Here is a 27669-nt window from a genome sequence, read left to right on the forward strand (position 1 = left end):
AGCAAGTTCTAAAATATAAAAATAATAAATATAATTGTAGGAACAAATAATATTCTAGTATACAAAGAAAATTAATTTTCGTTAGACACAAAGAAGAAAAATAAACTTATGATATCTATTTTGGTATACACATGCCCGATGTGCTATACACTGTGATATATAAATAATATAATATTTTTATTGTGATATACATTGATATAAAAGCAGCAATAACTATATATATAATTTTATATTATTGATATACACAGAATAATATTATTTATATATAAAGAATGAAAATAAAATTTTAATATACCTGTTGATATAAACAAAGAAGAAAAAAATTGTGATATACATATTATTATTGTGATATACATTTATTGGCTATTTGATGCCAATGTTTATAACTAGGGCTATTTCCTGCCAATATTTATAACTAGGGCTATTTCCTGCCAATATTTATAACTAGGGCTATTTCCTGTCAATTATATGGGTATGTTGTTATACCATGCCAAAACGCCTAATATTAATGGATAGTATCCTATACCTTCGAGAGAGAAAATAAAGGAGCTTGGGACATAGCACTGTTCCTTGTAAAGTTTGTATAGGCCAAGCATGATCCTCCACTTAAAAAGGATAAACAGAAGTAAATCAAATTTTAAAATATTACTAAAAGGGAAACTTGAGGTCTGTGGGAGGAACCTCACAAAACTTAAGAGAAATTATATTGAGTATAAATTTCTGAAGATGCAACAGAACAAATCACATGATACATTCTAAAACTACCAAAAAAAAGGGCATGTCCGATAAAATTATCTACTTGCTCCGGCAGAAACCCAGTCATTATGCACTTTCTTAACACCACTAACTCCTGGATGACTGAGAATTTTTCTTATTCTTGCCATGAAATTCTCTACCAGCCTCAACAGCTTCCCTGCAATCAAATTTGTACCTCACAACAATGAGAAAAGTTTGGATATAGAAACTACTGCATTAGACTAAGGTTCTACGATAAAATGATGCTAGAGAAATATCATCTACAGTTGCTTTTGAAAAAAAGAGCTTCGAGTTTCAACATGCATACCTGAAAGCAGTTGCGAGCTCCATACTTTCAGGGTCGATCTGTACGCCCTCATAGAAAGCATTGGCTGCGTCTTCAAATCTCTGAGAAGGAAATATTAGAATATCAGAAAATATGGCTATATAAGTTTGCAATATTTAACTCCAGGAGGATAAGGGCATGCCTGCAATAGCCGTAGAGCTGCGCCTTCCCGAAAACAAGCTTTTGCCCAATCTGGTCTAAGTTGTCTGCAGGCCTTGCCATCACGTAAAGCATGTTCAGCTTGCCCCAAGCGGATCCAACAAAGACTTCTATTTGAAAACAGAATGCCATCAGTTGGATCAAAATCGATTGCCTGCAGATTATCAGCAGAACACAATCGAGCGCCGTAAGGAAATGTTTTACTTCTGGTTTAGTAATATTTTCAAGTTTCCCCGTAAGCTGACTTCAAACACACTATCACCAGCAGACCATTGTCAAAATCTAATCCTTATGCTTGCACCGTGAAGAGGATAATTACATCCGTTCATCATTATCTTCTGCTTTCTTTTTCCCTTTCGCATGTGTTTTACAGGGGGGAGGGGGAGAGGTGGGAATATTAAAGAGGAATCCAATAAGCCTAACAAGTACCTGTGTATAAGCATCCACAGCCGTAGTGTAATCCTTCCTCTTAAATGCCTCATCTCCCCTCGCCTTCGCATCTGCAGCTTTCTTCTTTGCTTCAGGAGTCACCTGCAGATCAATTAATAATGCCGATGCAAGATATTTAGCACTATTCTGTAAACTGTTTCCCCAACAAAGGATAGTGTCCACGCTGAGATATTTCAAATGAAAGAGATGCATACAAGTAAAAACAAAGAGTATAAAAAGATATTGATCCTCTTTCCAATTTGAAGTCAGCTGGAATGGGAGTCTGGTACCACATCGCCGGTATGATTTCACTGACTATAAGAGAAACAATATGCATTTTGCAGCCCAAGGAAATGTTTCACTGTGTCAAGTACCGTAAGCAAAACTTGAACTGTTCCCACAACATTGTTCATTGGCACTTCTTGAAGACATGAATTCCCTTGTCCTCAGAAGCAGTATCATTATGTTTTTTACTACATATAATTGCACATGCAAATTCAATTTGTTGCCTACATCTTTCACGGATATATTGTCATATTCACGATGATTGAATTTCCAATCTGTCTTCAAGAGTGCTTCACCAGAAGAAATGCAAGAACAGAAAACAATATATACATAAGGGGAAAATATGCTCATTTTGTTCCATTTTCACAAATGATTTACTTTAGTTCCAGAACTACCCTTCACGATAAGCTTATTCACTTCTGTTAATGATTACTATTATGGTAAGGACAAAACTAGAAAAACATGTGAAAATATTCCATTCTCTTGACATTATACAAAAAGCAAATCTAAATAAATGTAACAGGAGGGAGTAGATACTTGTCACTTACAATTTGATAACGGGATGACCAAAAATTCACACATAAATAACAGTTACCACAATAACAGACCTTGGGTAAATCTTTCTTTGGAATAATAGTTTCTCTCTTGCTTGGTTCCCTCCCAGCTTCTGTTCTTTCCTGCAATTATCACAGTGTAGACAAAGAAAAAGAAGCTGAAATTTGCATGAGACAAGTAAAGGAAATAGTCACAGAGCTATATCAATATTTGCAAGCAACTCCTAAAGAAGACCAAAACCAGCTGTGATTTATCTTACAGAAGGACAAATTAAGTACCTGGTTTATCCTAGTTTCAGATAGGATAGGCTCAGATTGCATAAACTTAATGAGTCCATCCACACTCCATTCTGGAACGCTCTGAATCCGCGGTGTGACTGCGAACAAAGCTTCAACAGCTGGCCGACAGCCCCTTGTAGCTGCAACATGTATTGGCTTGTTACCATCCTATAGAGGTAGCAAAAGTTATATTTCGGTATTCGTTTAACAGTCCTTGTGGAAATTGCTAATTGATTTTTTTCCAATGACTTGTTCAAAATAAAAAAAAATCATGATTAAAGTTCTGTGTTCACCCAGGAGAAAATTCTGAATACCACGGAATCCATACGAATATATGTTAAATAACAAGATAACAGGTCCCTAAATTTGATCAGAATGAATCACATATTACTAAGTTGAAGATACAGTAGACCAGGACAGAAAGAAGACTCCAGGCCCCTTCAAGTCACATCTGTTGTGGCATCTCACGTAATACACTAGCTTTTACATTTATAGATGCTGATTTTTCACCATAATTAATGATGAATCCAGAAGGCATCCGATAATTGAGCCTTCAGCAAAAGGTAAGCTGTAAAAAAGCTTCACAGACATAACAGAATGCAGTTTTTTGTTAACTCAATCTTACATATTTGAAATGTGAAATGTTTGTTTAAATGGAGTTAAGGGATTGTGTTCTAATACAACAACTTGTGTTATATATTTTATTTGCAAACTATTTATTTGAGGAACCCAGAATTAAAAATTTTACAATATAATTATGGAGTCAAAATAGAATTATTTTTCTCAACATAACTACAGTGACCCATAACCCTAAAATTATTAGTTCTCGCTGTAGGTCCAGGTTTAAGACCATATTCTTCAACTTCAGTAATCCCTCGGAACAGATGAATAAGGTACCGAGATTTTACAAGAGATCTGGATTCCCGGACCGAAATATTCATTACAAATCTGAAAAAGAATTAGAGGGCAGTAGACTAGAAAGTGATAATAAGGAATATAATTGACACGTGCTTGCAGATAAACAGAACAAACGAAAAGAAACTTAAATCGTTTGGAATCATCTTTCCAACAATTGAAAGAAGAAGGATTCCTTAGAATTTCTTCCAAAAAATGTGAAAACAACAAAGAACATTATATTCTGTTAAATTTTCTTTTCAGTTACCTCATCAGCAGCATTAGGATCAGCTCCAGCTTGTAGTAAGCACTTAATAATTTCTGCACTACCATTATGAGCAGCAATGAGCAAAGGGGTTGCTTCACCAGCCCTAACATTGACATCAGCTCCTGCCTGTAGGGTGCACAAAACAAGTTAAGCCTTGAGTAGACAGATGGCACGTTTAACCATGCAACATAGAAAATCCAAAGCAAAGGTAGTTGAACTGCTGTCAGAAGCAGAGGAGATCAAAACTTGTTCCATACATATTTTCAGGGGACCAATTTTTCCCGAAAGGCAAAAGGGAAAGAAAGCAAAATAGAAACAAGATAATAAAGCTGAAAATGATGACCATCCACCGAACAGAAATGTTTAAATTGCCTATTTGATAAACCTGAAAACTGAAGCCTAACTTTAAGTCCCAAACAATTTTTTTACTGAACTTTATATTGTAATATTGCTTTTTCTAATGGCTTGCATCGCCTGTGAAATTGCGGTTAAAATATGTTTTTTTGCTGGTAATAATTTTTTTTACAGCTGAAAAATCCCTGAGCTGTAAAAAAAAGGGATTTTTCAGCTGTAAAAAAAATTATTACCATCGGAGAGCCACTAATACTGAGGAATCTGCTAAAGCCAAGAAAAATATCTTTTAAAACAGTACTGAAAAATATGCTCTCAGGCACTCCTCCCCGAGGAGCCTGAGAACCTGGAATTCTGAGTTCATACAAACACCATCGGAGAGCCACTAGTGACGCGAGCCTACCCCTGCAAAGTGCAAACAGCTCCGACATCGGATCTCCCACGCACGGCCAAGCGCCGGCGAGCACTCCACCACGCGCAGGCGCGTGAGCCTGCTCCGGGCAACTTTTCAACTTTTTTCTTCAGGACAGCCTCTTCAGCACCCTCTTCCGACCGAATCCATCCTTGCAGTTCTAGATTCCGACCACTTTTACTTTTCTCCGGCGACGGGAAGCTTTTTTCCGGCCATTTTTCAATCATTTTTCATTCAGCTGCAAAACAAAACTCTCTTCTTCTTCTCAAGTCTGCAATACCATGGATGACAATGCAATTTACTTTGTTGTAGGTTCCAAATCATACGACATAATCAAGGAGGAATCTAGAGACATGGTATAACTGGGCAGAACGAGGTCATAACATATTCAGGAGGACTTTCTTCCGCCAGAAGACGATGGAATGGTTATGCTATGCTCTAACAGAAGCTTCGAAACGGAAGGGTAATTCAGTGAGAAGATGGAAGTCCCAAGACCACTTCTCTGAGTTCTTCCGCTCGAGAAACTTCAACAAATATGGGCGCTATATAAGTATTATAAACATGCAAAAGAGAAGGAGATCTGTTATTATTATACCTGAATTGGCATTTAATACAGGGTGGTTGGACATTGCAGTTAAAATATCAAGATTCATTAATAGCAGAGCCCAGAGGGCAGTTACAATTGTCCCTAGGAATACAGAGGAAGGACTCCTTTATTCAGACACAATAAGAAGAAACAAATGGACAATCAGAGAAATGGAAAAGGCCTCCGTGCATGAAAAAGAGGGCATTATCAAAATCTCTTGAGGAACCAGCACTGTCCAAAATGAACTCCTTTCCAGGAGCGTGGTGGGTAGCCTTCCAGTTAGGATTTCTGACATCCCGAACCTCTCGGAGATCCGGCGGTGGGCCAACAGCACTTGGAAGCAAGCTCATGGGGTAAACATCTATGAGATGGGCTAAAATCAATTTCTATTTGAGTTTTCCTAAAAAAAAACTGCTGAACATGTGCTAAAAGGGAACTGGATATGGAAGTTTCATGAATTTCATCTCCACTGGTGGTCGCCAACAGTGGACTCTATATCAAAAATGGAGAAGATAGAACATGTTTGGATCAGACTTGTTGGACTTCCACTTCATCTTTGGTCCCAGAAAGTCTTCAAAGAGGTTGGAAATCACTGTGGAGGTTGGGTTCAAACTGAGGAAGAAACGTAACTCAAAAATCACCTAAAATGGGCCAGATTGAAGGTGAGAGGAGATGGGGATTTTATCCCTAAGGCAGTAATCATTGAAAACGAAGGAATTACTTACACTATCCAAGTCTGGTGCGAGTCGCCGGTAAGATTTTCCTCCGGCGAAGGAAGAGAGATGAAGGCCTTGGACCAGCGGGTAATCGTAGACTATGTTGGCAGTGGGAGGGGCTCAAGAATATGGAGATGGGATGGGGCACGTGGGTTGCTCAAAAGCCTTACAGCCTAAATCACCTAAAATGGGCCAGATTGAAGGTGAGAGGAGATGGGGATTTTATCCCTAAGGCAGTAATCATTGAAAACGAAGGAATTACTTACACTATCCAAGTCTGGTGCGAGTCGCCGGTAAGATTTTCCTCCGGCGAAGGAAGAGAGATGAAGGCCTTGGACCAGCGGGTAATCGTAGACTATGTTGGCAGTGGGAGGGGCTCAAGAATATGGAGATGGGATGGGGCACGTGGGTTGCTCAAAAGCCTTACAGCCTAGGTTTCCAGAAGTTACACGTGACCTAACACGTAAGGGGGCATTTAATTTAAATGACCCCATACAAACAAGGTCCATGTTACATAATAAGCTATCTTTGGGCCCAGATATCATGGTCCAAGTCATTTCAGAAGACAAGCCCAATTTGGAACCCTCTAGTAAATACAGACCAGACCCACTAATTGAAGAGATATCAACAATTTCTCTGCCTCCTAAAATTTTGCATGCTGCAAACAGCGAACCAGAGTCAAATCTGATCGAAGAAAGGGCAACATCAAAGGAAGAAGAAGGAACTGAAGAACCCCAGATAGACCCAGTTGACAAGGAAAGTGCCATGATCATTGCTGAAGAACCAAATTGCTCCCCACTAGGTTTCCAACCCTTGCAAAAACACAGAAGGGGAGGAAAATACTGAAGGGGCAATTGAAGAGGTTGAACCATTGAATTCACACTCCCAAGAACCTGAGAAGGACCCTGACTTTGATACACTTATCTGGGTACACCAAAACATCATCAAACTTGGTGAAGAATTTGGGGTTGATTTCCATGGTTGCGAAAAAGAGGCTTTACAGCTCTTCATGAAGATCGATCAAAAAAGACAAACACATAGGGGTATTGCAGGAATAATGGTGACAACAACTCCTAAAACTAAGGGCTCTAAAGAACTAAAGAACCTGGGCATCGGAAACAATTTCAAAAGCAATGGTACCAGAAGCAGAGGGGGCTACCACATCAATCAAGATCAATGAAAGTCAACATTGTATCATGGAATGTGAGGGGTTTGAACAAGGTAAGGAAGAGGAGACTGATCAATAGCTGCATTAACACTTGGAAAGCAGATGTATACTGTGAGAGAATTATGGGCCAATAGATGGTGCAGATTTGCACAAGTAGAGGCTAGCGGTACCAGGGAGGCATTTTACTGATGTGGGACGGTAAGGTATGGGAAGGTGAGACAACCAGCTTGGCTTCCTACTCTATCACATGTAAGTTCACTGGAAAAACACAGGACTTGTCTTGGCACTTAACCAGTATTTATGCTCCTAATGATAGGGCAGAGAGAGAAGTTTTGTGGGAAATTGGTGCAACAAGAGGCTTGTTCTCAGGTCCCTGGGTGGTAGTGGGGACTTTAATACAGTTAGATTTCCTTTAGAGAAGAAAAACTATAATAGAATCTCCAGATCAATGACCGACTTCGCTGAGTTCATCGAGGATATGGAGTTGGTAGATCTACAACTACTAGGAAGTAAGTTCACTTGGAGGAAAGGAGTCAGACATGACATTGCAGCTAGACTAGACAGATTTCTTATTTCTGAAGATTGGGATGAGGGCTTCGGGAGTATCAAACAATCAACCTTGCATAGAGTAACTTCTGATCACACGCCTTTGTTACTTCAATGTGGGAATTGGGAGCCTATCAAATCCTATTTCAAATTCGAAAATTGGTGGCTGCAGACAGAGGGTTTCAAAGAGAGAGTCAAAGAATGGTAGGACTCTTTCATCTGTGAAGGAAGACCTAACAACACTATAGCCTTCAAGCCGAAGGCTCTTAAAGGAAATTCAGAGAGTGGAGCAAAACTATCCAAGGAAATCTAGAAATGCAGAAGCATCCTCTCTCAATTAAGTGAATTAGATGAGATTCAGGACCTCAGGACTCTAAATGAAGATGAAATACTCTCAAAAGCAACATTAACAGTGGAATTTGAGGAGATTGCAAGAAAAGAAGAAGTCGCATGGAAACAGAGATCAAGAGCTCTTTGGTTGAAACAAGGAGATAATAATACCAAGTTCTTTCATAGAACTGTCAATGCTCATAAAAGGAACAACAACATTGGCATGTTAGGAATTGAAGGTGAATCTATCCGAAATCCTGTAGTTATCAAGATGGAAATCATCTCATTCTATCAAAACCTCTACGCCGAGTCAGAAGAATGGAGGCCCCATGGAAACCTTAGAGTTTGTCCTATGATCACTCCAGAAGAAAACCAGATACTACAGAGTCCGTTTGAAGCCCAAGAGATATGGAGCAGTGTTCAAGCATGTGTTGGGATAAAGCTCCTGGCCCTGATGGCTATACCATGGCTTTCTTCACTCACCGTTGGGAGGTAGTCAATGCTGATGTCACTACTGCTATTCAAAATTTTTATAAGAGAGGTGTTTTTGAAAAAAGCTTCAATGCCACCTATGTGGCTTTGATTCCTAAGAAGGTGGGTGCCAAGGAATTGAAAGACTTTAGACCCATCAGCCTAATAGGTAGCATCTACAAAATCATCTCTAAGTTGTTGACTGAGAGACTCAAGAAAGTGGTACACAAATTGGTGGATGCTCAACAGATGGCCTTTTATCAAAGGGAGACAGATAATGGATGTCATTCTTATAGCAAATGAATGTGTAGACACAAGGATCAAAAGCAAACTCCCAGGCATCCTATGTAAGCTAGACATTCAGAAGGCTTTTGATCATTTAATAACTCTTGGAAGTTTGGAGAAGATGGGGTTTGGAAGCAAATGGATCAACTGGATCAAATTCTACATAAGCACTGTCAAATTCTCCATCCTAATCAATGGTTCCCCAGCTTCTTCTCATCCCAGAGAGGACGGTGAAGCTGATAGAGACCAACTGAAAATTCTGAGGGTGTTATTTATTCTATTTGAAGTCATATATGGGTTGCATATTAATTGAAGCAAGAGTCATCTATATCTAGTCAATGAGGTCCCTGATATCCAATACCTAGCTAACATTCTGGGAGGGAAAATTGGAGAACTTCCTTCCGTGTATCTTGGAATGCCTTTGGGAGCAAAGAGCAAGTCAAAAGAAATTTGGAATGGTGTAATAGAGAAGTGTGAAAAGAAACTAGTTAACTGGAAAAGCCAATATCTTTCCCTTAGGGGCAGACTAGTTCTAATCAATAATGTACTTGATGCCTTGTCCACTTACATGATGTCTCCATTTCCTATCTCGGCAAATATAGTCAAAACAATAGATGCATTAAGAAAGAACTTTCTTTAGCAAGGCAACAGTGACAAAGGCAAAATTCACCTGGTCAATTGAGACTCACTTGTAACCAGCAAGAAGGAAGGGGGCTGGGCATTAGGAATCTAAGAATTCAGAACCACAGCTTAATGATGAAATGGCTCTAGAGATTTGCTTCAAGTGAGCACTCACTGTGGAAAGATGTCATTAGAGTGAAGTATGGAATGGAAAGCAATTGGACTACCAACTCTACAACCAGTCCTTATGGTGTCAGTCTATGGAGATCAATCAGGAACTTGTGGCCAAAGTTCAGAAACAAATCCAGATTCAAGGTGGGCAATGGAATAAAAACCTCTTTCTAGGATGACACATGGCTAGGCCAATGTCCTTTGAAACAGACTTTCCAAAGATGTCTGAACCAGTAGCAAAAAGCAACCGTGGGAGATGTATGGTCAAACCACGGATGGAACCTTAGCTATAGAAGATTATTCAATGACTGGGAGATCGTCAGGCTAACAGAATTCTACAACACCTTGGATCAACTCAAAGGAACATCCACTCCTGAAGATTGTATGTTCTGGCAAAGGGATAAGCAAGGTAAATTCTCAGTCAAGTCTGCCTATAAGGAATACAACACCTCTAATAATCAGATTGGAAGTTGGCCTTGGAAACTAATTTGGAAAGTCAAAATTCCATACAAAGTTGCTTGCTTCACGTGGTTGCTAGCCAGAAAAGCAATCTTAACTCAGGATAATCTTATCAAGAGGGGCTTCCACCTATGCTCCAGATGCTACTTATGTGGAGAAGAGGCAGAGACAATCAACCATCTTTTTTTCAACCATCTTTTTTTGCATTGCAAGATAACAGAACAAATTTGGAGGATTTTCATTAACTTGAAAGGAATCATGTGAGTAATGCCAAGAAGCATTATTGAACTTCTAGAATGCTGGAATAGACTCGGTAACTCCCATAACCAGAAAGAGAGATAGAAAATTGTCCCAGATTGCATTTGGTGGATTGTTTGGAAAGAGAGAAACCAAAGATGTTTTGAAGATAGACATAGTACAATCCAGAGGATGAAAATGCATTGTTTAGCTCTTTTTTATTTTTGGTGTAAGCAAGAGTACATGGAAGATCCAGAATCTTTTGTTGATGTTTTAGGATCCTTGTAAGGACTTAAGAATCTTCCTATACCACCCCTTGTAATTATGGTTAACCATACCTGTTTTGATACAATTACTATATATGCAACAAATGTTACCTTCTCAAAAAAAAAATCCCTGAGGAGCAGTGGCACAAGGTTAGAAACTTGATGGACAACGCCCATTTCTCTACGGCTCTACCCTTCTTCATTCAATGCAGGTAATAATTTGATTCTACATGATTGAAGTTTTTGACCCAATAAAGAACAAAGAGGGAAATAAGGAGTATTTTTTCCTTTTATCTTTAGCGGTTTGGACCCGTTTGTCCGTAGATTTTGGACCAAATATCAAAAACAGTATTTGGAGATTGTTTCAAATAATTGTTTGTTTATCAAATTGGCCCATTATTTAAACTCCAAACTTGAAATCTAGAATTTGAAGTTTGAAAATAGGTTTTAGGAGTTCTCAAGTAAAATCGGTTGTGTTTCATGTCAAAACACAACTTTTACTCTTCATTTTACGGTTATCTCTATAGGCCTTGTTTTGTCTTTTTAAGCATGTTTAACCTTCAATTTATTCAAAAAATATTTAAAAAGATAATATAGCAGCATGTATGACCAGGAGGCACGGGTTCGAGCCGTGGAAATAGTCTCTTGCAAAAATGCAGGGTAAGCCTACGTACGATGGACCCTTGTGGTCTGGCCCTTCCCTGGACCCGCGCATAGCGAGAGCTTAGTGCACCAGGCTGTCCTTTAATATAGCAGCATATATGTTTAGCTCTTGTATGATCAAAGCAGTTTCTTGTGGTTTGATCTAACACAAAATTTGCATGGTTCCAACACATAGCAAAGAGCAGAATGTTATGCATCAAACAACAGCACCACATGTTTTCTGCAACACAGCTTCTTGAGGATGCTCAATTGGGGATTCAGCAATTTAAAGTACATATAGCGAAACAGAGAAAATATAATTTTATTGACCTTTACTAACAGTTCCACGCAAGGCAATGAATTGGCTGCTACAGCTGATACCAGACGAACAGAAAATCCTTCCTATTTGAGCTAAGATAGTGCTTAACAACAACAACAACAACAACAACAACGACCCAGTATAATCCCACAAGTGGGGTCTGGGGAGGGTAATATGTACGCAGACCTTACCCCTACCCCGAAGGGTAGAGAGGCTGTTTCCAGGAGACCCTCGGCTCAAAAAAAGCAATAGGAGATAATATATTAGTACCATAAAAATGCGTAATAAAATAACAACAATATATAGGGGATACGAAATATGAAATACAAGATACGAAATACGAACTACGAATTAGATGGCTGGTATAGTACAACTAGAAGGTAAAGCCCTGCATCAATAGACGACCACTGACATTCCTAGTCTAACTCCTAACTAGATAGTCTCTCTCAGTTGTGCTGTAGAAATATTCACCCTCTCCCCTAACCTACAACCTTAATGCTCGACCTCCATAATTCCCTATCAAGGGCCATGTCCTCCGTAATCCTAAGTCGTGTCATGTCCTGTCTGATCACCTCTCCCCAATACTTCTTAGGTCTCCCTCTACCTCTCCGCGTGCCCACTACAGCCAGTCGCTCACACCTCCTCACCGGTGCATCAGTGCTCCTCCTCTGAATGTGCCCAAACCATCTGAGTCTTACTTCCCGCATCTTGTCCTCCATGGGGGCCACACCCACCTTCTCTCGAATATCTGCATTCCTAATCTTATCCATCCTTGTATGCCCGCACATCCACCTTAACATCCTCATCTCTGCTACTTTCATCTTCTGGGTGTGTAAGTTCTTTACCGGCCAACATTCAGTTCCATACAACATGGCAGGCCTAACTACTGCTCTATAAAACTTACCTTTTAGTAACGGTGGCACTTTCTTGTCACACAAAACTCCCGACGCTAACCTCCACTTCATCCACCCCACCCCTATACGGTGTGTGACATCCTCGTCAATCTCCCCGATCCCCTGAATAACCGATCCAAGGTACTTGAAACTATCTTTCTTGGGAATGACTTGAGAGTCAAGCCTCACTTCAACTCCCGCTTCTGTCGGCTCAACTCCAAATTTGCACTCGAGGTATTCCGTCTTCGTCCTACTCAACTTGAAACCTTTAGACTCAAGAGCATGTCTCCAAATCTCTAGCCTCTCGTTGACGCCGCCTCTTGTCTCGTCAATTAGAATAATGTCATCAGCAAATAGCATGCACCATGGAACCTCCCCTTGAATATGATGAGTCAGTGCATCCATCACTATGGCAAATAGGAATGGGCTGAGCGCAGACCCTTGGTGCAATCCCGTAATAACTGGAAAGTGTTCAGAGTCGCCTCCTACTGTCCTAACCCGAGTCTTAGCTCCATCATACATGTCTTTAATCACCCTAATATAGTTACTCGGGACCCCTTTATCCTCTAAGCAGCTCCATAAGACCTTCCTAGGAACCTTATCGTACGCTTTCTCCAGATCAATAAACACCATGTGGAGATCCTTCTTCTTATCTCTGTACTGTTCCACCATCCTCCTAATAAGGTGGATAGCTTCTGTGGTAGATCGTCCCGGCATGAACCCGAACTGGTTGTCTGAAATAGACACCGTCCTTCGCACTCTCATTTCTACCACTCTCTCCCAAACTTTCATGGTATGACTTAGTAATTTGATGCCCCTATAGTTGTTACAGCTCTGGACATCACCTTTGTTCTTATACAACGGGACCATTGTACTCCACCTCCACTCTTCAGGCATTCTATTAGTCTTGAATATAACACTAAACAATGCAGTAAGCCATTCCAAGCCTGCTTGACCCACACACCTCCACAGTTCAACCGGAATCTCGTCTGGCCCGGTAGCTCTGCCCCTTCTCATCCTACGCATTGCCTCCATGACTTCATCGATCTCAATGTCCCTACAATTACTTACTTCATGGTGACTGTCGGCATTCCTCGATCCCCCAAGTATAATATCCTGATCCCCTTCTTCACTTAGAAGTTTATGAAAGTAGGTCTGCCACCTCCTCTTAATCTGGTCATCTCCCATCAAAACTTTGCCGTCATCATCTTTTATGCACCTCACTTGGTCCAGATCCCGAGTTGTCCTCTCTCTCGCCTTAGCGAGTCGGAATAACTTCTTCTCCCCACCTTTGTTCCTTAGCTCCTCATACAGACGAGCAAAAGCTGTCGTTTTAGCCTCTGTCACTGCCATCTTCGCCTCCTTCCTAGCTACCTTATACCTTTGACTGTTCTCTCTCTTCTCCTCCTCGTCAGTGCTCCCTACTAACCTTAGGTAAGCCGCCTTCTTTGCTTCCACTTTACCTTGGACAACTGCATTCCACCACCAATCTCCTTTGTGTCCACCATAGTGTCCCGTAGATATCCCTAACACCTCTCTCGCCGCCTTTCTTATACAGTCCGCAGTCGTCGACCACATTGTGTTTGCGTCCCCACTACTTCTCCAAGCTCCCATTGCCGATAACCTTCCTTCCAACTCTTTAGCTTTATCCTTAGTTAAGGCGCCCCACCTAATCCTGGGGCGTCCTTGTACTGACCTCTTCTTCTTCCTTAGGTCATATGAACAAATAGAAATTATACTTTTGAAAAGAGTAGCTTCACCCCCCTCCGCAAACCCATCCTCAGCAGTAGAGATGAATGCATCAAGATGAAGAAAAAAGAAGCAGAACCTAGAAGGACTTGAGTTTTCCCACACATTATCACCATGTGCTCCCTCTAACGAGTAAGAAATGCAAATCAGGTGTTGTATGCAATACACAAGGGAACTGAGAAAATTATCTTAAAGTTAAACTTATGAAAGAAAAGTTTATCTTAAGCTGAACCAACCAATCAAAAGTTAATTTATATACTATATCTAAGCTAACTTCTTCAGTAAAAAAAAAATTGTCGTAACACAAACACCAATATAAAACTAAGTGTAACTGAAAAGCATGAAAGAAGATGGTGGAAGTCAATACCTATCAAAAACAGAAAAAGAAAGAGGGAAGGGGGTGAGAACATAGAAGCCTGAGGAGGTTGGGAGCAGAAAATCTACACTGTTTGGCAAAGGGAAGAAAATAAGTAAAACAAGAGGAGAAAGTAACAGCCCTACATCTATTAATTGGTCGTTTACTGAACACATCAGTGCAAAAAAAGTAGGTAAGAATTTGTTTGGTTGTGGAACCACCTCATCTAAAAGCTTAAGTTGTTAGAGAGATAACACTTCTATCATTTATCGACACGCCTCCTCACGTGTGGTTTGACTCTTCTTTTCTTTTTCTCTATCTTTTTTTTGGTTTTTTTTTGTGGGGGGGGGGGGTGAACATTTTTCGACAGGGGTGATGGTGATATCTGAAAAAAAGATCTCTCCCTGTTATAATACTCTGATGAAGAGTAACCAACTACCTGGAAGCACATAAGTCATACAACTGCTTTCCACTTTGGTCGAGAGAACTGTTACATAATAGCTGGTAATTTTAATTTGGAAAAGGGGGGGTTTAAGCAGGTAGTGAAGCACTCACATTAGCATGATGTTCCAGCAAAACCTTAACAGCGTCTTCCTGGGCAAGACCTGCAGCCCATATAAGTGGTGTTCCAGCACCACTTTGTGAATCAACATCTACGCCCTTTGAGAGTAAGAATTTAACCACTTCAACATGTCCTGCAAACAAATAATATGCACAATAAAATGTCACTCTACGTAAAGAAGGATAAATAAATTGAAGAATGCATGTAGCTACACACATCACAGTATGCAAGATACCACTATGGAAAATAATACAGCAACAAGGCATGACATGTTGACTGATTTCTCACATTGTTTACCAATAGAGAACAGAAAAGCTGACACTAAGTTCTCGATTACTGATATCCATTAGAACATGATTTGATCCCTGACTCAGAGGCTATGTGGCAATAAAGGAAAATAAATCTGCAAACATATTTTCACGAGAATTTGCAAGTTTTTCGTTTACACGTACTTATGTTCTTGATACCCCATTTAGGATTCATACTACTTAGAAGAGAAGAGAAAAGGAATATGTGATGATAAAGTGAAAGAAACATGGCAGAACAGATAGGCTGATGATGGATTTTAAGCAAATTACAGCAGAGATCCCCAGGTTATCAGCCTGCCTCCTTGTGAATTCTGTAATAGCGAGTCCTCAGTTATATATTTAATCTTGTTCTCCAGCCACGCATTCTCTCCTCGTGGGCCTCCTTTCTGATGTCTTCATTAACTTTTGTGCATCATTTATTAATGACCCCAAAAATTCAATTCAAACCCGACATTTACACTTCTTGTAGTTTTCATAATTCATATAACAAAATCCAAGTATTAGCCTAAAAGACTTACCTCATTTTGCATAAAGAAACAGCTATCTTCAAATGTCTTCTTATTCATCATGTCCAGTAAAATGAACAAATTCAAATTCAAAATGGAGGGAGCAAATTAATACAACAGCAATATCCTATATAATGAACACCACAACTGAAATAGCTAGATCCACTTTCTCAGATTCCAGCTATTTAGAATTTTCATTTAGAGACAAGAAAGTTTTATCTAGGAGAAACATAATTGCACGAACATGCATCCTATAGAATGAAGAAGAGCATATGGACTTTTTCCAGCCTGCAGAACTGATCTTGCTTTCCTTCAAGCTTCAACAGCTTGAGATTCTTTCTACCAATTATGATATTTTAAGATGAAGAGGATTAATAATGTGTTTGTTATAAACACCACGAATAAACACCATGAAGTCTAATTATATGACCAACAACCCAAATTTTGTGTTTCTCATAGAGTTTAACTTAGATGGATCTTCTTCGAAACACTCTTTCACCAGTAGAGAAGAAGAAACAAATGAGACACAGAAGTTTTGACTACATCCTAACTTGAATGAAAATCAGTAGCTTCCTTACTACATCTTCAATGTCACCCTGCATATATTACAACATCAGATAACCTTTTTAGTAATGCCAGTTCTTTGAAGCTCTAGCAATCTAGGGTCATTTGAAGTCATAACTTGAGAATAAAAGATGTAGCATGTGGCAGAAAGAAAGAAAGGAAAGAAAAGGAGAATGAAGCGAGAAAGGTCAAAACTTGATGAGTGTTTAGTTCTTACTCCTCAAAACTTGCTCAAATTAAAAATTCTGTAGATTCTAGTGGGCTTTCATGTCATTTAAAAAAGGGGCAGCCCGCTGCATAAAGCATCCCTAATTTACGCAGGGTCTGGGAAAGGCCGCACCCCAAGGGGCGTGATGTAGGTAACCTACCCTAACGCAAGCATTAGCGGTTGATTCTATGGCTCAAACCCGTGACATATAGGTCACACGGAGACAACTTTACCGTTGCTCCAAGGCTCCCTTTCGGGTTTTCATGCCGTTTACCGATGGAAAACTAATTTGAGGTCAATTTTTGGAGCCAAAATTGTTGAGGAGAAACCATCAAGAACCCATATTTCTAGCACCTGGCATCTATGTAGTATCCAAGTCTTAGAAGCATTGCCTTTCCAGAGTTAATGCCAGTTTCTTCCTCCCTTTATTTCCTTAATTTTTACAACAGCCCTTCAGATTGTCTGCTGGACCTTTTGACCCGTTCTTCCATTTTCTCCTCACAGTAGACAGCAAAAAAACAGAGGGCTTAGCCCTAACATAAACAGATATATACGTATATGTAATACACACGTGCATGTATCTATATATATATACACACACACATAAAATCTCAAAAAGTTCTCCTACACTGTCCTTTGCCATCAGCTTGGAGTTCAACTGACTCTTCTTGTATAAGACAGCTAAAAATTTTGAAGCCAATGCATAACGCTACAGCTGATCTGCTCAAATAAGTATTGGATTCAAAAAAGCAGAGTGTTAATTGCCTTTTTGGCGGACATAGAACTTAGATCATTACCTTGTGGTTCCTATTTCAATTGGAGCAACCATGACGAAGGTCTACGCTTATGCGTGCAATATGCAGGCTACCTGGGAAGGGTACAGATTTAACAAGGAAAGCCCCTCTAAAAAAAATTCCTTTAGTAAGAGGGGCCGCAAATTATAGTCTCCCTTGTTACTTCGATTAGAACTCTTGTTCCGTTCAATTACCTGTTTGATAATCACTGATTCCATATCGAGAGACTGTACAGAAAGAAAGCTCCTCTACACATATTTCCTTAAGTAATGGGTCAGGGCACAACTTTGAACTTACAATCCTTTATTACTTCCGATAGAACTGTACTTCTATTCAATCAACTATATGGTAATCACTTATTCAATAATGCAAGTCACAATATAGAATCAAGTCTACACTAACCCTAGCATGTCGTTTGCTTTCTGGCTACTAACTTTTTCAGGTGTACAATCTCATTACATTCAAATCTTCTTCAATTGGTGTTAATACACAATGGGGAAATTTTTCGGGCAAAGATCACTTTTAGCCCGCAGCCGAAACTATTTACATCCGGTAGCCGCAAAAGTGTATAAAATTTGTATATAACATACAAATATGTATATATACAAAAAATATATATTTTCAAAGCAGCTATACAGTGTCATTTAATTTTTCTAGCCTTCTGTTTTGCTGAAGTTGCAACTTTACTCCCAATCTCAAGTCCTTTTCTACTTTTATGACTGCCATGTTATTTTGAGTCTCAAAACACTTTTTTACTATGAAAATTTCAGATTTAGACTGATAGCTATTTCTTACAAGCTGTTCTTCATTTTTTAATCACGGTAGTTGCCTGCCAGTATGTGCAACTCTTCGACTAATCTACTAGATAGCCTGCCTTAAGTACAGATGTCAAGTAAACCTGCCTACCAAGGGTTAAGTAGATGGGTAACTCTGCTATTATTAAGTCATCAAATAATAATGTAAACTTTGTAAAAAGGAAATTTGCATATTCAATAATATGACACTTCTCAATACAATTTTGTCTTAAAATCCAAAACAGCTTATTTCCCCAAAAGTTCCATCAATTAATATTAAACAACCAAAATTTTAAATTTTGTTGACTATTTTGTCAAAGAGAAACTCTATCAATAAAAAGGTTCACTACATCGGAGCCGCAAGGTTACAGTAATTACATGTATATGAACGGAGGACTCTTTCCCAGACACAGGTAGAAGCTTCAATTACTTTTGTTAACGAAGAGGAAGAACCTACCCATTCCTGCAGCATGATGCAAAGCTGTTGCCCCCGAAGCGCTAGGTGTTGCAGGATCAGCACCTTGTTCTATGAGGTACTGGACAGTAGCAGTGTGTCCTTGACGAGCAGCATGAAGAACAGGAGTCTCACCTATGAAGAAACAACGTATTCAAAGCAATATACAGCAATATCACTCTCAGCACAGATCAATCAGTCAATCAATAAGAGCCTCAATCTCAAATAAGTTGGGATAAGTAACACGATATGCCTCAATCTTATTATCGACGTGTACTACTTGCATAATTTGGTTATTTCTAATTTTGTCTAATCTTGTACAACTGCACATCGATTTACCGTTGGCATTTTAATGACACGCCTTGTTGACAAATCGAGTGCATCATCAGTTCGATATTCACTCTCATATAATATTATCGGTCTCATGTTCTCACAACAATTCTGTAGAATTTGCCTTTCATTTTATTAGGTATTCAGTTCGATATTCACTCTCATATAATATTATCGGTCTCACAACAATTCTGTAGAACTTGCCTTTCATTTTATTAGGCATCTTCATATCCACTTTAGTTACATGTGCCACATCTTCGTCTATCATATCATTCTCTTGAAAGATTGAAAGATTAAACTTAAAGATTTGAATTGTCCGCACTTAGGCACGACAACATTGTCCAATATTTGGAGGAACAAAGAAAACATTTAATTTCAAATGGTGCAACTCCACCAAAATGCTTTGATGCCAAGTAGATCCAAAAATGATGCACAGCTTTTTCTTCTAACACATAAGAAAGCATCCAAACAGTGCTCTCTCAAATCAAAGTTGAACCAAATAAAAGGCTGCTTAAATTTTAAACTTTTCTTTCGCAATAAGAATTTGGGCTCCTGAAATATGAAGCACGCTTATAACCAAACAGTGCCTAAGAAAATACATAGTCAGCAACATGAATGCAGGGTACCTGAACCAAGGTACATAATTCTGAATTTTGTACCTAGAATATTCTACATTTATATACATTAGGCCACACCCTTGGGTGCATCTTACGATCAAACCTTAAAGAGGAAAAAAAAACCTCAAGTTTCAATCAGGACAAAAAAAATAGAGCCAATTCAATTAGGTCCTGCACACATAATGATGAACGAAGATAAGTTTAATAGTGCAAATTACCTTCTTCATCTTTTGTATTGACATCAAGCTTCAACTCTTCCACCAAGAACTCGCAGAACGCAGTCTGGCCTTCTCTAGCAGCAAAAATTAATGCCCCTCTTTTGTTAGCATCCTTCACATCCGCCACCGTCCCGGCCAACCCTTTCCCATCATCCAGTTGCTTTGCCAAATCTGTTTCCACAATCATCATTACCATATAGCAGAAACTGAAATCCAAAAATAACCTTGAAAACTTACTCTTGAAAAGCGCAATGTTCCCTGAACAAGCAGCATTCAGCAACTTCATAACCTTTTCTCTAACTGCTCAAACAATATCAAAGATCTATTTGTTAATAACATGCTTACGTTATTTGAAAATTTTCAAGAAAAGCAAAGAGTGAAAGAATTAAACCTGCAAGCGCATCAGCAGCATCAGGAGCCATAACTGAAGACAGGGAGAAAACTTTGGGCTTCGGCAGAAGCTTCTGGGGTTTATGTAGAACAAGGGTTTTGCTGTATTTAAAGCAGTTGGTCCCCCGTTTGAATTCGAGTCAACCCAATATATCTTTCGGGGTTTTACCCGTAGACCGTAGCATGAAAACCGCGATTGTAAATACGATTTATAAGTCGGGTATGAAATGCGACCAATAAGTCGGTATAACTAAGAATAGTGCAGAGTAACGTGTATTAGTAATGCATGGATTAGTAATGCAAGCCAAATATTATTTCTTATCTACTGCTTGGTGTGGTGTATTAAAATTATAATGCATTGCATAATTTTTAAGAAAAATAGTTGCTTACAAAAATGCCCTCCATATTTTGTAGCTTTAAGAGACTTTAAGGATAATTTTGTCTTTAACCATGCTAACGCATGCATTAAAGCCTTGGTATTACTAATGTCATGGTTTTCTATGCATTACTTGTGCATAGGATAATGTCAAGTATGAAGTATAACTAATACAAGTATTAGTTATACACAAGTTGAAAAAATGTACCAAACAAGGTATTAGTAATGCATAAAGCTGATGCTTGCATTATTTTTTCTAATACCTCCTACCAAACGACCCCTTATGGTGCTCATTTTTTTTTCCCGGTAGCACTAAATTTAGTGCGTTTGGACATGAAATCCAAGAAGAAATTTCAAATTCAGAATTTTATTAAAATTTGAATTGAAGATGAAGTTGTGTTTGGTTATAATTTTTTCAACATATTTAGATGTCTTTTTAGCAACTTGTTTTGCAACTAAAAACTAGCAACCTTCCCATTTTTAATTAAAAAATTGGTTCTCACTAGTTTTTCAAATTTAAAAATGCATTTTGAAGTGAGAATAGAAAAATTGTAAGATTATGATAACCAAACACAGTTTTTTAAAAAAATTGTCAAAAAAGTTTCTTATGTCCAAACGGGCTCTTACTTATTTACCATACGAGATATTTCAACCCTTATTCATACCCTTTGTTAGTATTTGTCCTTGACTTCAAGAAACTCCAACCTCTTGAATAAGCGGATTTCACATGTCAATAAGGTCTATATTTATTTCATTATGGTAAAACTTTATTAAAATCAAGAACAAATAAAGACGTTTCTCTAAGGTTATGAATAATCTTTGGGATGGGTAGGCTTGGAATGGTTTACTAGACTTTTTAATGTCATTTTTAGGGCTAAAAAAATGCCCGATGAATGGTGGTGGAGTTTGATGGTCTCGTTGTACAAGAATAGGGGTCATATCCAAAATTGTAATAACTGCAAGGGTACTAAGCTATTGAGTCACACTATGAAAGTGTGGGGGTGGGTAGGGGATGGGGTGGTGGAGAGAAGGGTGAGGAGTAGTGTGTTTATTTCGAAGAATCAGTTCGGTTTCATGCCGGGGTGGTTCATCTTGTGAGAAGGTTGATGGAGCAGTACCAGGGGAGGAAGAGGAACATGCATATGGTGTTCATCAAATAGGAAAAGGCTTACAATAAAGTCCCAAGGGAGGTTCTATGGAGATGTCTAGAGGTTAGTGGTGTTCCAGTAGTATACACTAGGGTGATTAAGGATATGTACGACGGAGTGAATCCTCGTGTGGGAGGAGACTCAGACTATTTTTGTCACGATCCAATTTCTGCTATAGGCAGTGATGGCGCTCAATGTTGTTGTTAGGCAAGCCAACGGTTAATCATGCAATTACTCTTTTTAATAAATTTCCACGTAGTTGAATTCCATTTATTGAGATAATAAGGAGTAAAAAATTTAATAAAGTAAGACGAAGGCTAATGAGTGAGCAAATGCAATGAAATATATACTCCAAAATCATAAAGTCTACTAGTATGAGTTCCAAGACCTTGTGTCACAAGTGCATGAGCAACTAATAGAATATACAAAACTCTAACTACTGTCTGAAATAAAGTAGACAGAAACTAAATACAAAAGAAAGACTATAGATGTTGCAGAACGGCTCAGGAAGCAGCTCACCACTAGGCCTCGGGGTATCTGTCACGACCCAAACCGATGGGCCGCGACGGGTACCCGGTACCTTACGCAACCAAGTGTCACATCTCCTTTTTACCTGCGCCCGCAGGGGCGTAGGGGAGTTTTTTTCAATTAAAGGACAATCGAAACGGGATTTATTATTTAATTCAGAGTCGCCACTTGGGAGATTTATGGTGTCCCAAGTCACCAGTTGAATCCCGAATCGAGGAGAAGAAATGACTCTGTATTACAGTCCGCGAACCAGAAATCCGGATAAGGAATTCCGTTAACCCGGGAGAAGGTGTTAGGCATTCCTGAGTTCCGTGGTTCTAGCACGGTCGCTCAACTGTCATATTTGGCTTATTTATCTGATTTTGTACAAATGTGAACCTATGTGCAAATTTTACTCTTTCCCTCTTTTATTGTTGTTATTTTTAAGAGAGAATTGCAACGTCGTGAAAACACGACTCGAACCACGTCACATCAATGTACCCGTGGTTATTGACACATTTCGACTCCGTTGAGATTTGGATTTGGGTCACATAAATTGTACCCGAGTTTAAGAAAGTAATTTATTAAAAGCGCGCCTAAAGTGACTAGCACGTTATTATTTTGAGGAAAGCCGTGAAATTTTTTAGACGGTCCGTCTCGAAATCTAAAGTATTTTAACGCAATATTTACTGAGGGCCCCGCAACTTATGCGTTTTATTTGGCGAGGCTCGTCTCATTTATTATTTAAAGGCTAATCCTAAAATGACTATTATTCTTCTATTTATTTGTCTCTAAAGAAATAAGTAAAAGGGGGCCCTAATTAGTTAATATTAGACAATCCTATAGTCTATCAATTGAAAATTAGTAGACCAAATGTCATTTCAACTTTAGGTCCAAAGAACCCAATCCATATGCTGGATCGAGTTTTGAACTACACGACTCGGTTATTTGATTCTGCTAACATTCATGAATAAGTTAACTAATTCAAATTCAAGTAGACTATTGATATTAACCATTAACATGCAATTACTTGTTCCTACGTCGAAATAGTGAGCTTAACGAACAAAGGAGAGGACATCAATAACTAGCATGTTGGGCTGTTTTAAAAACGCGTTTAACCTGAAATCGGAATAAGCACCACATGTTGACTTCTGAATTAATTGTAGGTTCAAACAATACTGATATCCGATTTTTAACTCAATGTTAATTGAAATTAGTACTAAACTATACTAAGTCTATAACTAATGAACACGAATTAACAGTTTAAACAGTCATAATTAAGTACAAACTTCACAGTCTACATTTCATTGAGTTATAGATCAAATTGGACTATACAACTACTTATCATATATATCTACTGAGCTACAGATACAACATCAAATAATTAAGGTCCCGAGCACTTCCATTTCATGTTTACATCTCAAGGTTACATCAAATTGAGCTTAGTTGTGTACCTGGATTGGAGTGAACAGAAGAATAAAGAGGAAATCAGCAGCTGTACAACACGGCAAACAACAACAACAGCAAATAACACCAGCAGACAACAAATTGGAATTCAGAAACAGCTCCAAACCCAGTTTCAAATCAGGAAAACACTTGACCACAGCTCATAACCAGTTGTGAAATCAAACGGCAACAACAAATAACTCCGGGCAACTAATTGGACCTCAAACTCAACAAGAAAACCAACCAGTGAACCTCAAACACTCCAGTAAACAGACTTGAAACTGGAAACTACACCCCAACAATTGAAAATCAGGCACTTTACTTCAAGCATGCAATGTTATTTTTTACTGCTTAAAGAAGGATCAAATGCAGAACCTAAGAGGACTAATTGCTTTTTTTTTTCTATATTTCTTGATATTCTTTTTGTGTCACCTTTGAGTCTAATTTCAAAAGCCAACCCCCTTTAACTCTGTCCAGAATTCGAATTACACCTATGAATGCAATGAAAAAATATATTTTTGGTTTTCTATTCTTAAACTCTTCAGAACTCTAAGAAGCTGAATGCCTTAGCTTTTAAAATGTTGTCTAAGACTGCCTTTTAAAAAAAACTCTCCAAAACTTCCTAACTCCCCCAAGACTGATCCCGGACTCCTCCTTTTATACCCAAACACTGACCCTGCCAGCTCGAAAGAGCACTCAGGCAGAATTAAGAAACTAATTCTGCCCATGATATTCTTTAGAACTCCACTAGAGTATGTTTTGTTCTGTTTTTGATTCACTTGTTCACCACTAACCCTTGTCTTTTCTTTATTTAATTCAATGGTTATGGGTAGTACATACTTTAATTTCATTCCCATCAAGCATCCCCATGCTATTATGTTTTGTTCTCCACTACTACTAAACAAATTCCTTAGTTTAATGCTATATTAGTACTTACTGGACAGAATACTTAAACTAACCATTTTAAAACTTTTAAGTTCCAAATTATCCCCTGAAACCCCTGTGATTACTATCCTACCCCAATCCTTTTAAACTTGTATGAAACCTCAGCTATAACCAATTTAAGCCTATCAATAGACTAATGAACTAACTCCCAATCAACAACATTAGGACAATTCAACAAGGTCAGATTTATATCAGAACAAACTTAATAGAATAAACAAGTAGATTCGAATCATCAAACTCAATCACCAATTGAACTCAGATTAAATCTAACAACATTTCAACCAAGATGGGGATTCAATGATTCAGGGCAATAGTCAGACTGGACTATTAAGGTCAAAAATTGATTCACACAGACGCATGAGAATAAGCTATCTATATTGGGAACAAATATAACTCCAAATTAACCTCGAACAAAATGCTGGAACAACAAGTATACTAGCTATGAGCCCTGAGGCTGAGAATACAAAGGTCAGAAGATAAAACAACATCCAATAACTTGAAGAGAACAACTGAACTATAGACATGAACGGACCAATTGACGAAACTATTTAATCGACTCAACAATTTATAGCATATGCTAATCAACAGAAGCAAACTGGACCAAGAAAAAGGTCCGAAAGAGGAGGAAGAATTACTTGACAAAATGATGAATTACAACTTAACACAGACGAATTACTTGACAAAAATGATGAAAACCTGAAGCAGCGACTAATTACAACTTAACACAGATAAATAAACATATTAAAAGAAAAGAAAAGAAAAAGCTAAGAAGACCTTACTGTTCTTTCTCGGATCCCACCAACATGCCCTTTCGAACTTGAGTTCCAGTTAGTATTATACGTCTACTTCATCAGAAATAGGCTCATAATACTAACTAGAACCCGTTCAACCCTGACAGCTTCGAAACAGTCTCGAACCGTTGAACCCTAGATCAGTCATTCGACGAGTTTTACTCGGATTCGAGCCAATTTGGTTAGTGATTAGCGACGAGGAGGTCAAGGGGATTATTGGGTGTGATTTTGGGGTTAAATGGACAGGCTAGGGTTTGGGACGGGGATCTTCGATCGAAGATTCGAGGAGTTATAGTATGATTCGAGGCTAATGGAGTGTAGATCGGAGAGGGGATGGTTTGGTGGTTCAGGGGTGTGATTTTGGGGTTGTTTGGCCACCGTCCGCCGCCGTGGGCGATTTCCGGCCGGCGAAATGAGGTGGTGTATGGTGGTGTATGTTTTGATCTCTGAAGAGACGAGTGGAGGGAGGGGGGTGGGGTCTGTTTGGCAAAATATATATTGGGGGCGAAATTAGATCCAGGCCGTTGGATCAATTAAGATCGACGGCTTGGATCAAATCACTAAACGGAACGACGTCGTTTAGTTTGTCTTGAGACCGGGTTGGTCTTTGGTGGAAATGGGTCGGGTGACAGAGGAGTTGATCTGGACCGTTCGATCCAATCAAGCGAATGGTTGAGATTGACTGACTTAAAACGACGTCGTTTGGATAATTCTGGAGACGGACTGGACCGTTTGATCGTATGAGATTGATGGTCCAGATTCACAATGCCCAAACGATGTCGTTCTGGGTTGGTCGCAGGTGGACTGGATTTGGGGCGGGTATTGGGCTGATTTTTTGGGTAAGAACTGGGTTGTGGCCAATTTGGCCGGTCCGGTTCCCATTTTGTTTCTTTTTCTTTTATTTCCTAATTAATAAAACTAAAATTCTAAATTGAATTATAAACCAAATTAAAAATACTAATTAATTCCTAATAACATTTATCACACACAATACCAACTAAAGTAAAATCACACAATTGGAGATTAAATGCAAAGTATATATTTTTGTGATTTTCATTCTCGCAAATCCAAATATTGTTTAGTTAATTCCTAATTGTAAAATTAAATCCTAAATGCACATGCAACACACATTTTTGTTTTTTTCTTAATTAAAGTAAAAATAAACATGCACAGACAAATACAAATAAATCACAAACAACACAAAACTATTTTATTTTGATTTTTCTTTTTAGGAGTAGCTCTCGTAGGGAAAAAATCACGTGCTCGCACCAAGTACCAATGTAACGTATCTTTCATATCATTCTATCGCAGGTAAATGAATCAGAGTAAAGCATGAGGGAATACAAACTTATACATATGAAGTACGAACCTATAAGACCAAAATAGCCACTCGTGTAATGAACATGGGCCGACAAGGCCATACAATATTTTACGTACATGACATCTATCAACAAGCCTCTAAGAATACATTGTCATGCCCCAAACCTGGGCCTGGACGTAACACGACACTCGGTGCCTGACTACATGTGACCGAGTGAACCAACTGGCTGGCTGAATCAACATGTGGTATCATAACATACTGAATGCAGAAGATAAACTAACACATGCTGATATACTGAAAGTCTGGATGATATAAATCAAAGTGCGAAAATACTAATACAAGTCTCAAACATTTTTGTAGCCAACATAGCTTAATATGAAAAGCCCGTGACTTTGTCTAACTGTTACTCTAGTCTATAAAGTCTCTATTTGAGTACTGAAAACACTAACTGTATGTGAATACTGTAGACTGTAGTAATGATAATGCCCCGAAAGAACTGGTGATCACCAAATAGCTGGTACGAGAATCCTAGTGCTCAGAATCATCAACTTGTAAATCATTACCTGCATTGTGAGATGCAAGCCCCGGGCAAAAGGGACGTCAGTACATTTGAATTGTACTGGTATGTAAAGCAACTGAAAAAAAGAATTATAAATGCTGAAACTGAAACTAAGCTGATAACTGAGAATTTATAATTGATAACTGAAATGATAACTATTCAAACTGAAACTGAAATGATAACTGATAACTAGTAATTGAACTAATAACTGATAACTGAACTAATAACTGGTAACTGATATGATAGCTGATAACTGAACGATAACTAATAATTGAACTGAAAGGAAGTAATGATATGAATACTCC

At 38.6% G+C, this 27669-nt stretch overlaps 1 protein-coding gene across 2 annotated transcripts; it reads right to left on the reverse strand.

Annotated features, from left to right (window-relative positions):
* Positions 1 to 671: 671 nt before the first annotated feature.
* On the reverse strand, positions 672 to 20446 carry LOC107802321 (uncharacterized). 2 transcript variants are annotated; one of them, XM_075217724.1, is made up of 13 exons: positions 20273 to 20446; positions 20119 to 20181; positions 19882 to 20052; positions 18720 to 18851; positions 15064 to 15221; positions 11541 to 11612; positions 3950 to 4075; positions 2788 to 2955; positions 2563 to 2631; positions 1670 to 1771; positions 1224 to 1394; positions 1064 to 1143; positions 672 to 913 (listed from the first exon to the last, which is right to left on the reverse strand). In XM_075217724.1, exons 1-13 carry the CDS (start codon positions 20301 to 20303, stop codon positions 844 to 846), a joined length of 1413 nt encoding a protein of 470 aa, XP_075073825.1. In that variant the 5' UTR covers positions 20304 to 20446; the 3' UTR covers positions 672 to 843. The 2 variants fall into 2 exon arrangements, with proteins under 2 accessions (XP_075073825.1, XP_075073826.1); XM_075217725.1 differs by lacking the exon at positions 11541 to 11612 and having other exon boundaries at positions 15082 to 15221.
* Between the last annotated feature and the right edge of the window lie 7223 nt (positions 20447 to 27669).

Source organism: Nicotiana tabacum, chromosome 7 (genome assembly GCF_000715075.1).
Source record: "Nicotiana tabacum cultivar K326 chromosome 7, ASM71507v2, whole genome shotgun sequence".
Classification (NCBI taxonomy): Eukaryota; Viridiplantae; Streptophyta; class Magnoliopsida; order Solanales; family Solanaceae; genus Nicotiana; species Nicotiana tabacum.

Coding starts and splice junctions, on each gene's coding strand:
- LOC107802321 (XM_075217724.1), bottom strand. CDS start 20,303: ATGGCTCCTGATGCTGCTGATGCGCTTGCAG. Junction 11,613..15,063: donor ATGTGAGTGCTTCACTACCT/GCTTAAACCCCC, acceptor TAGCTCAAATAG/GAAGGATTTTCTGTTCGTCT. Junction 2,632..2,787: donor CTGAAACTAGGATAAACCAG/GTACTTAATTTG, acceptor TGATAATTGCAG/GAAAGAACAGAAGCTGGGAG.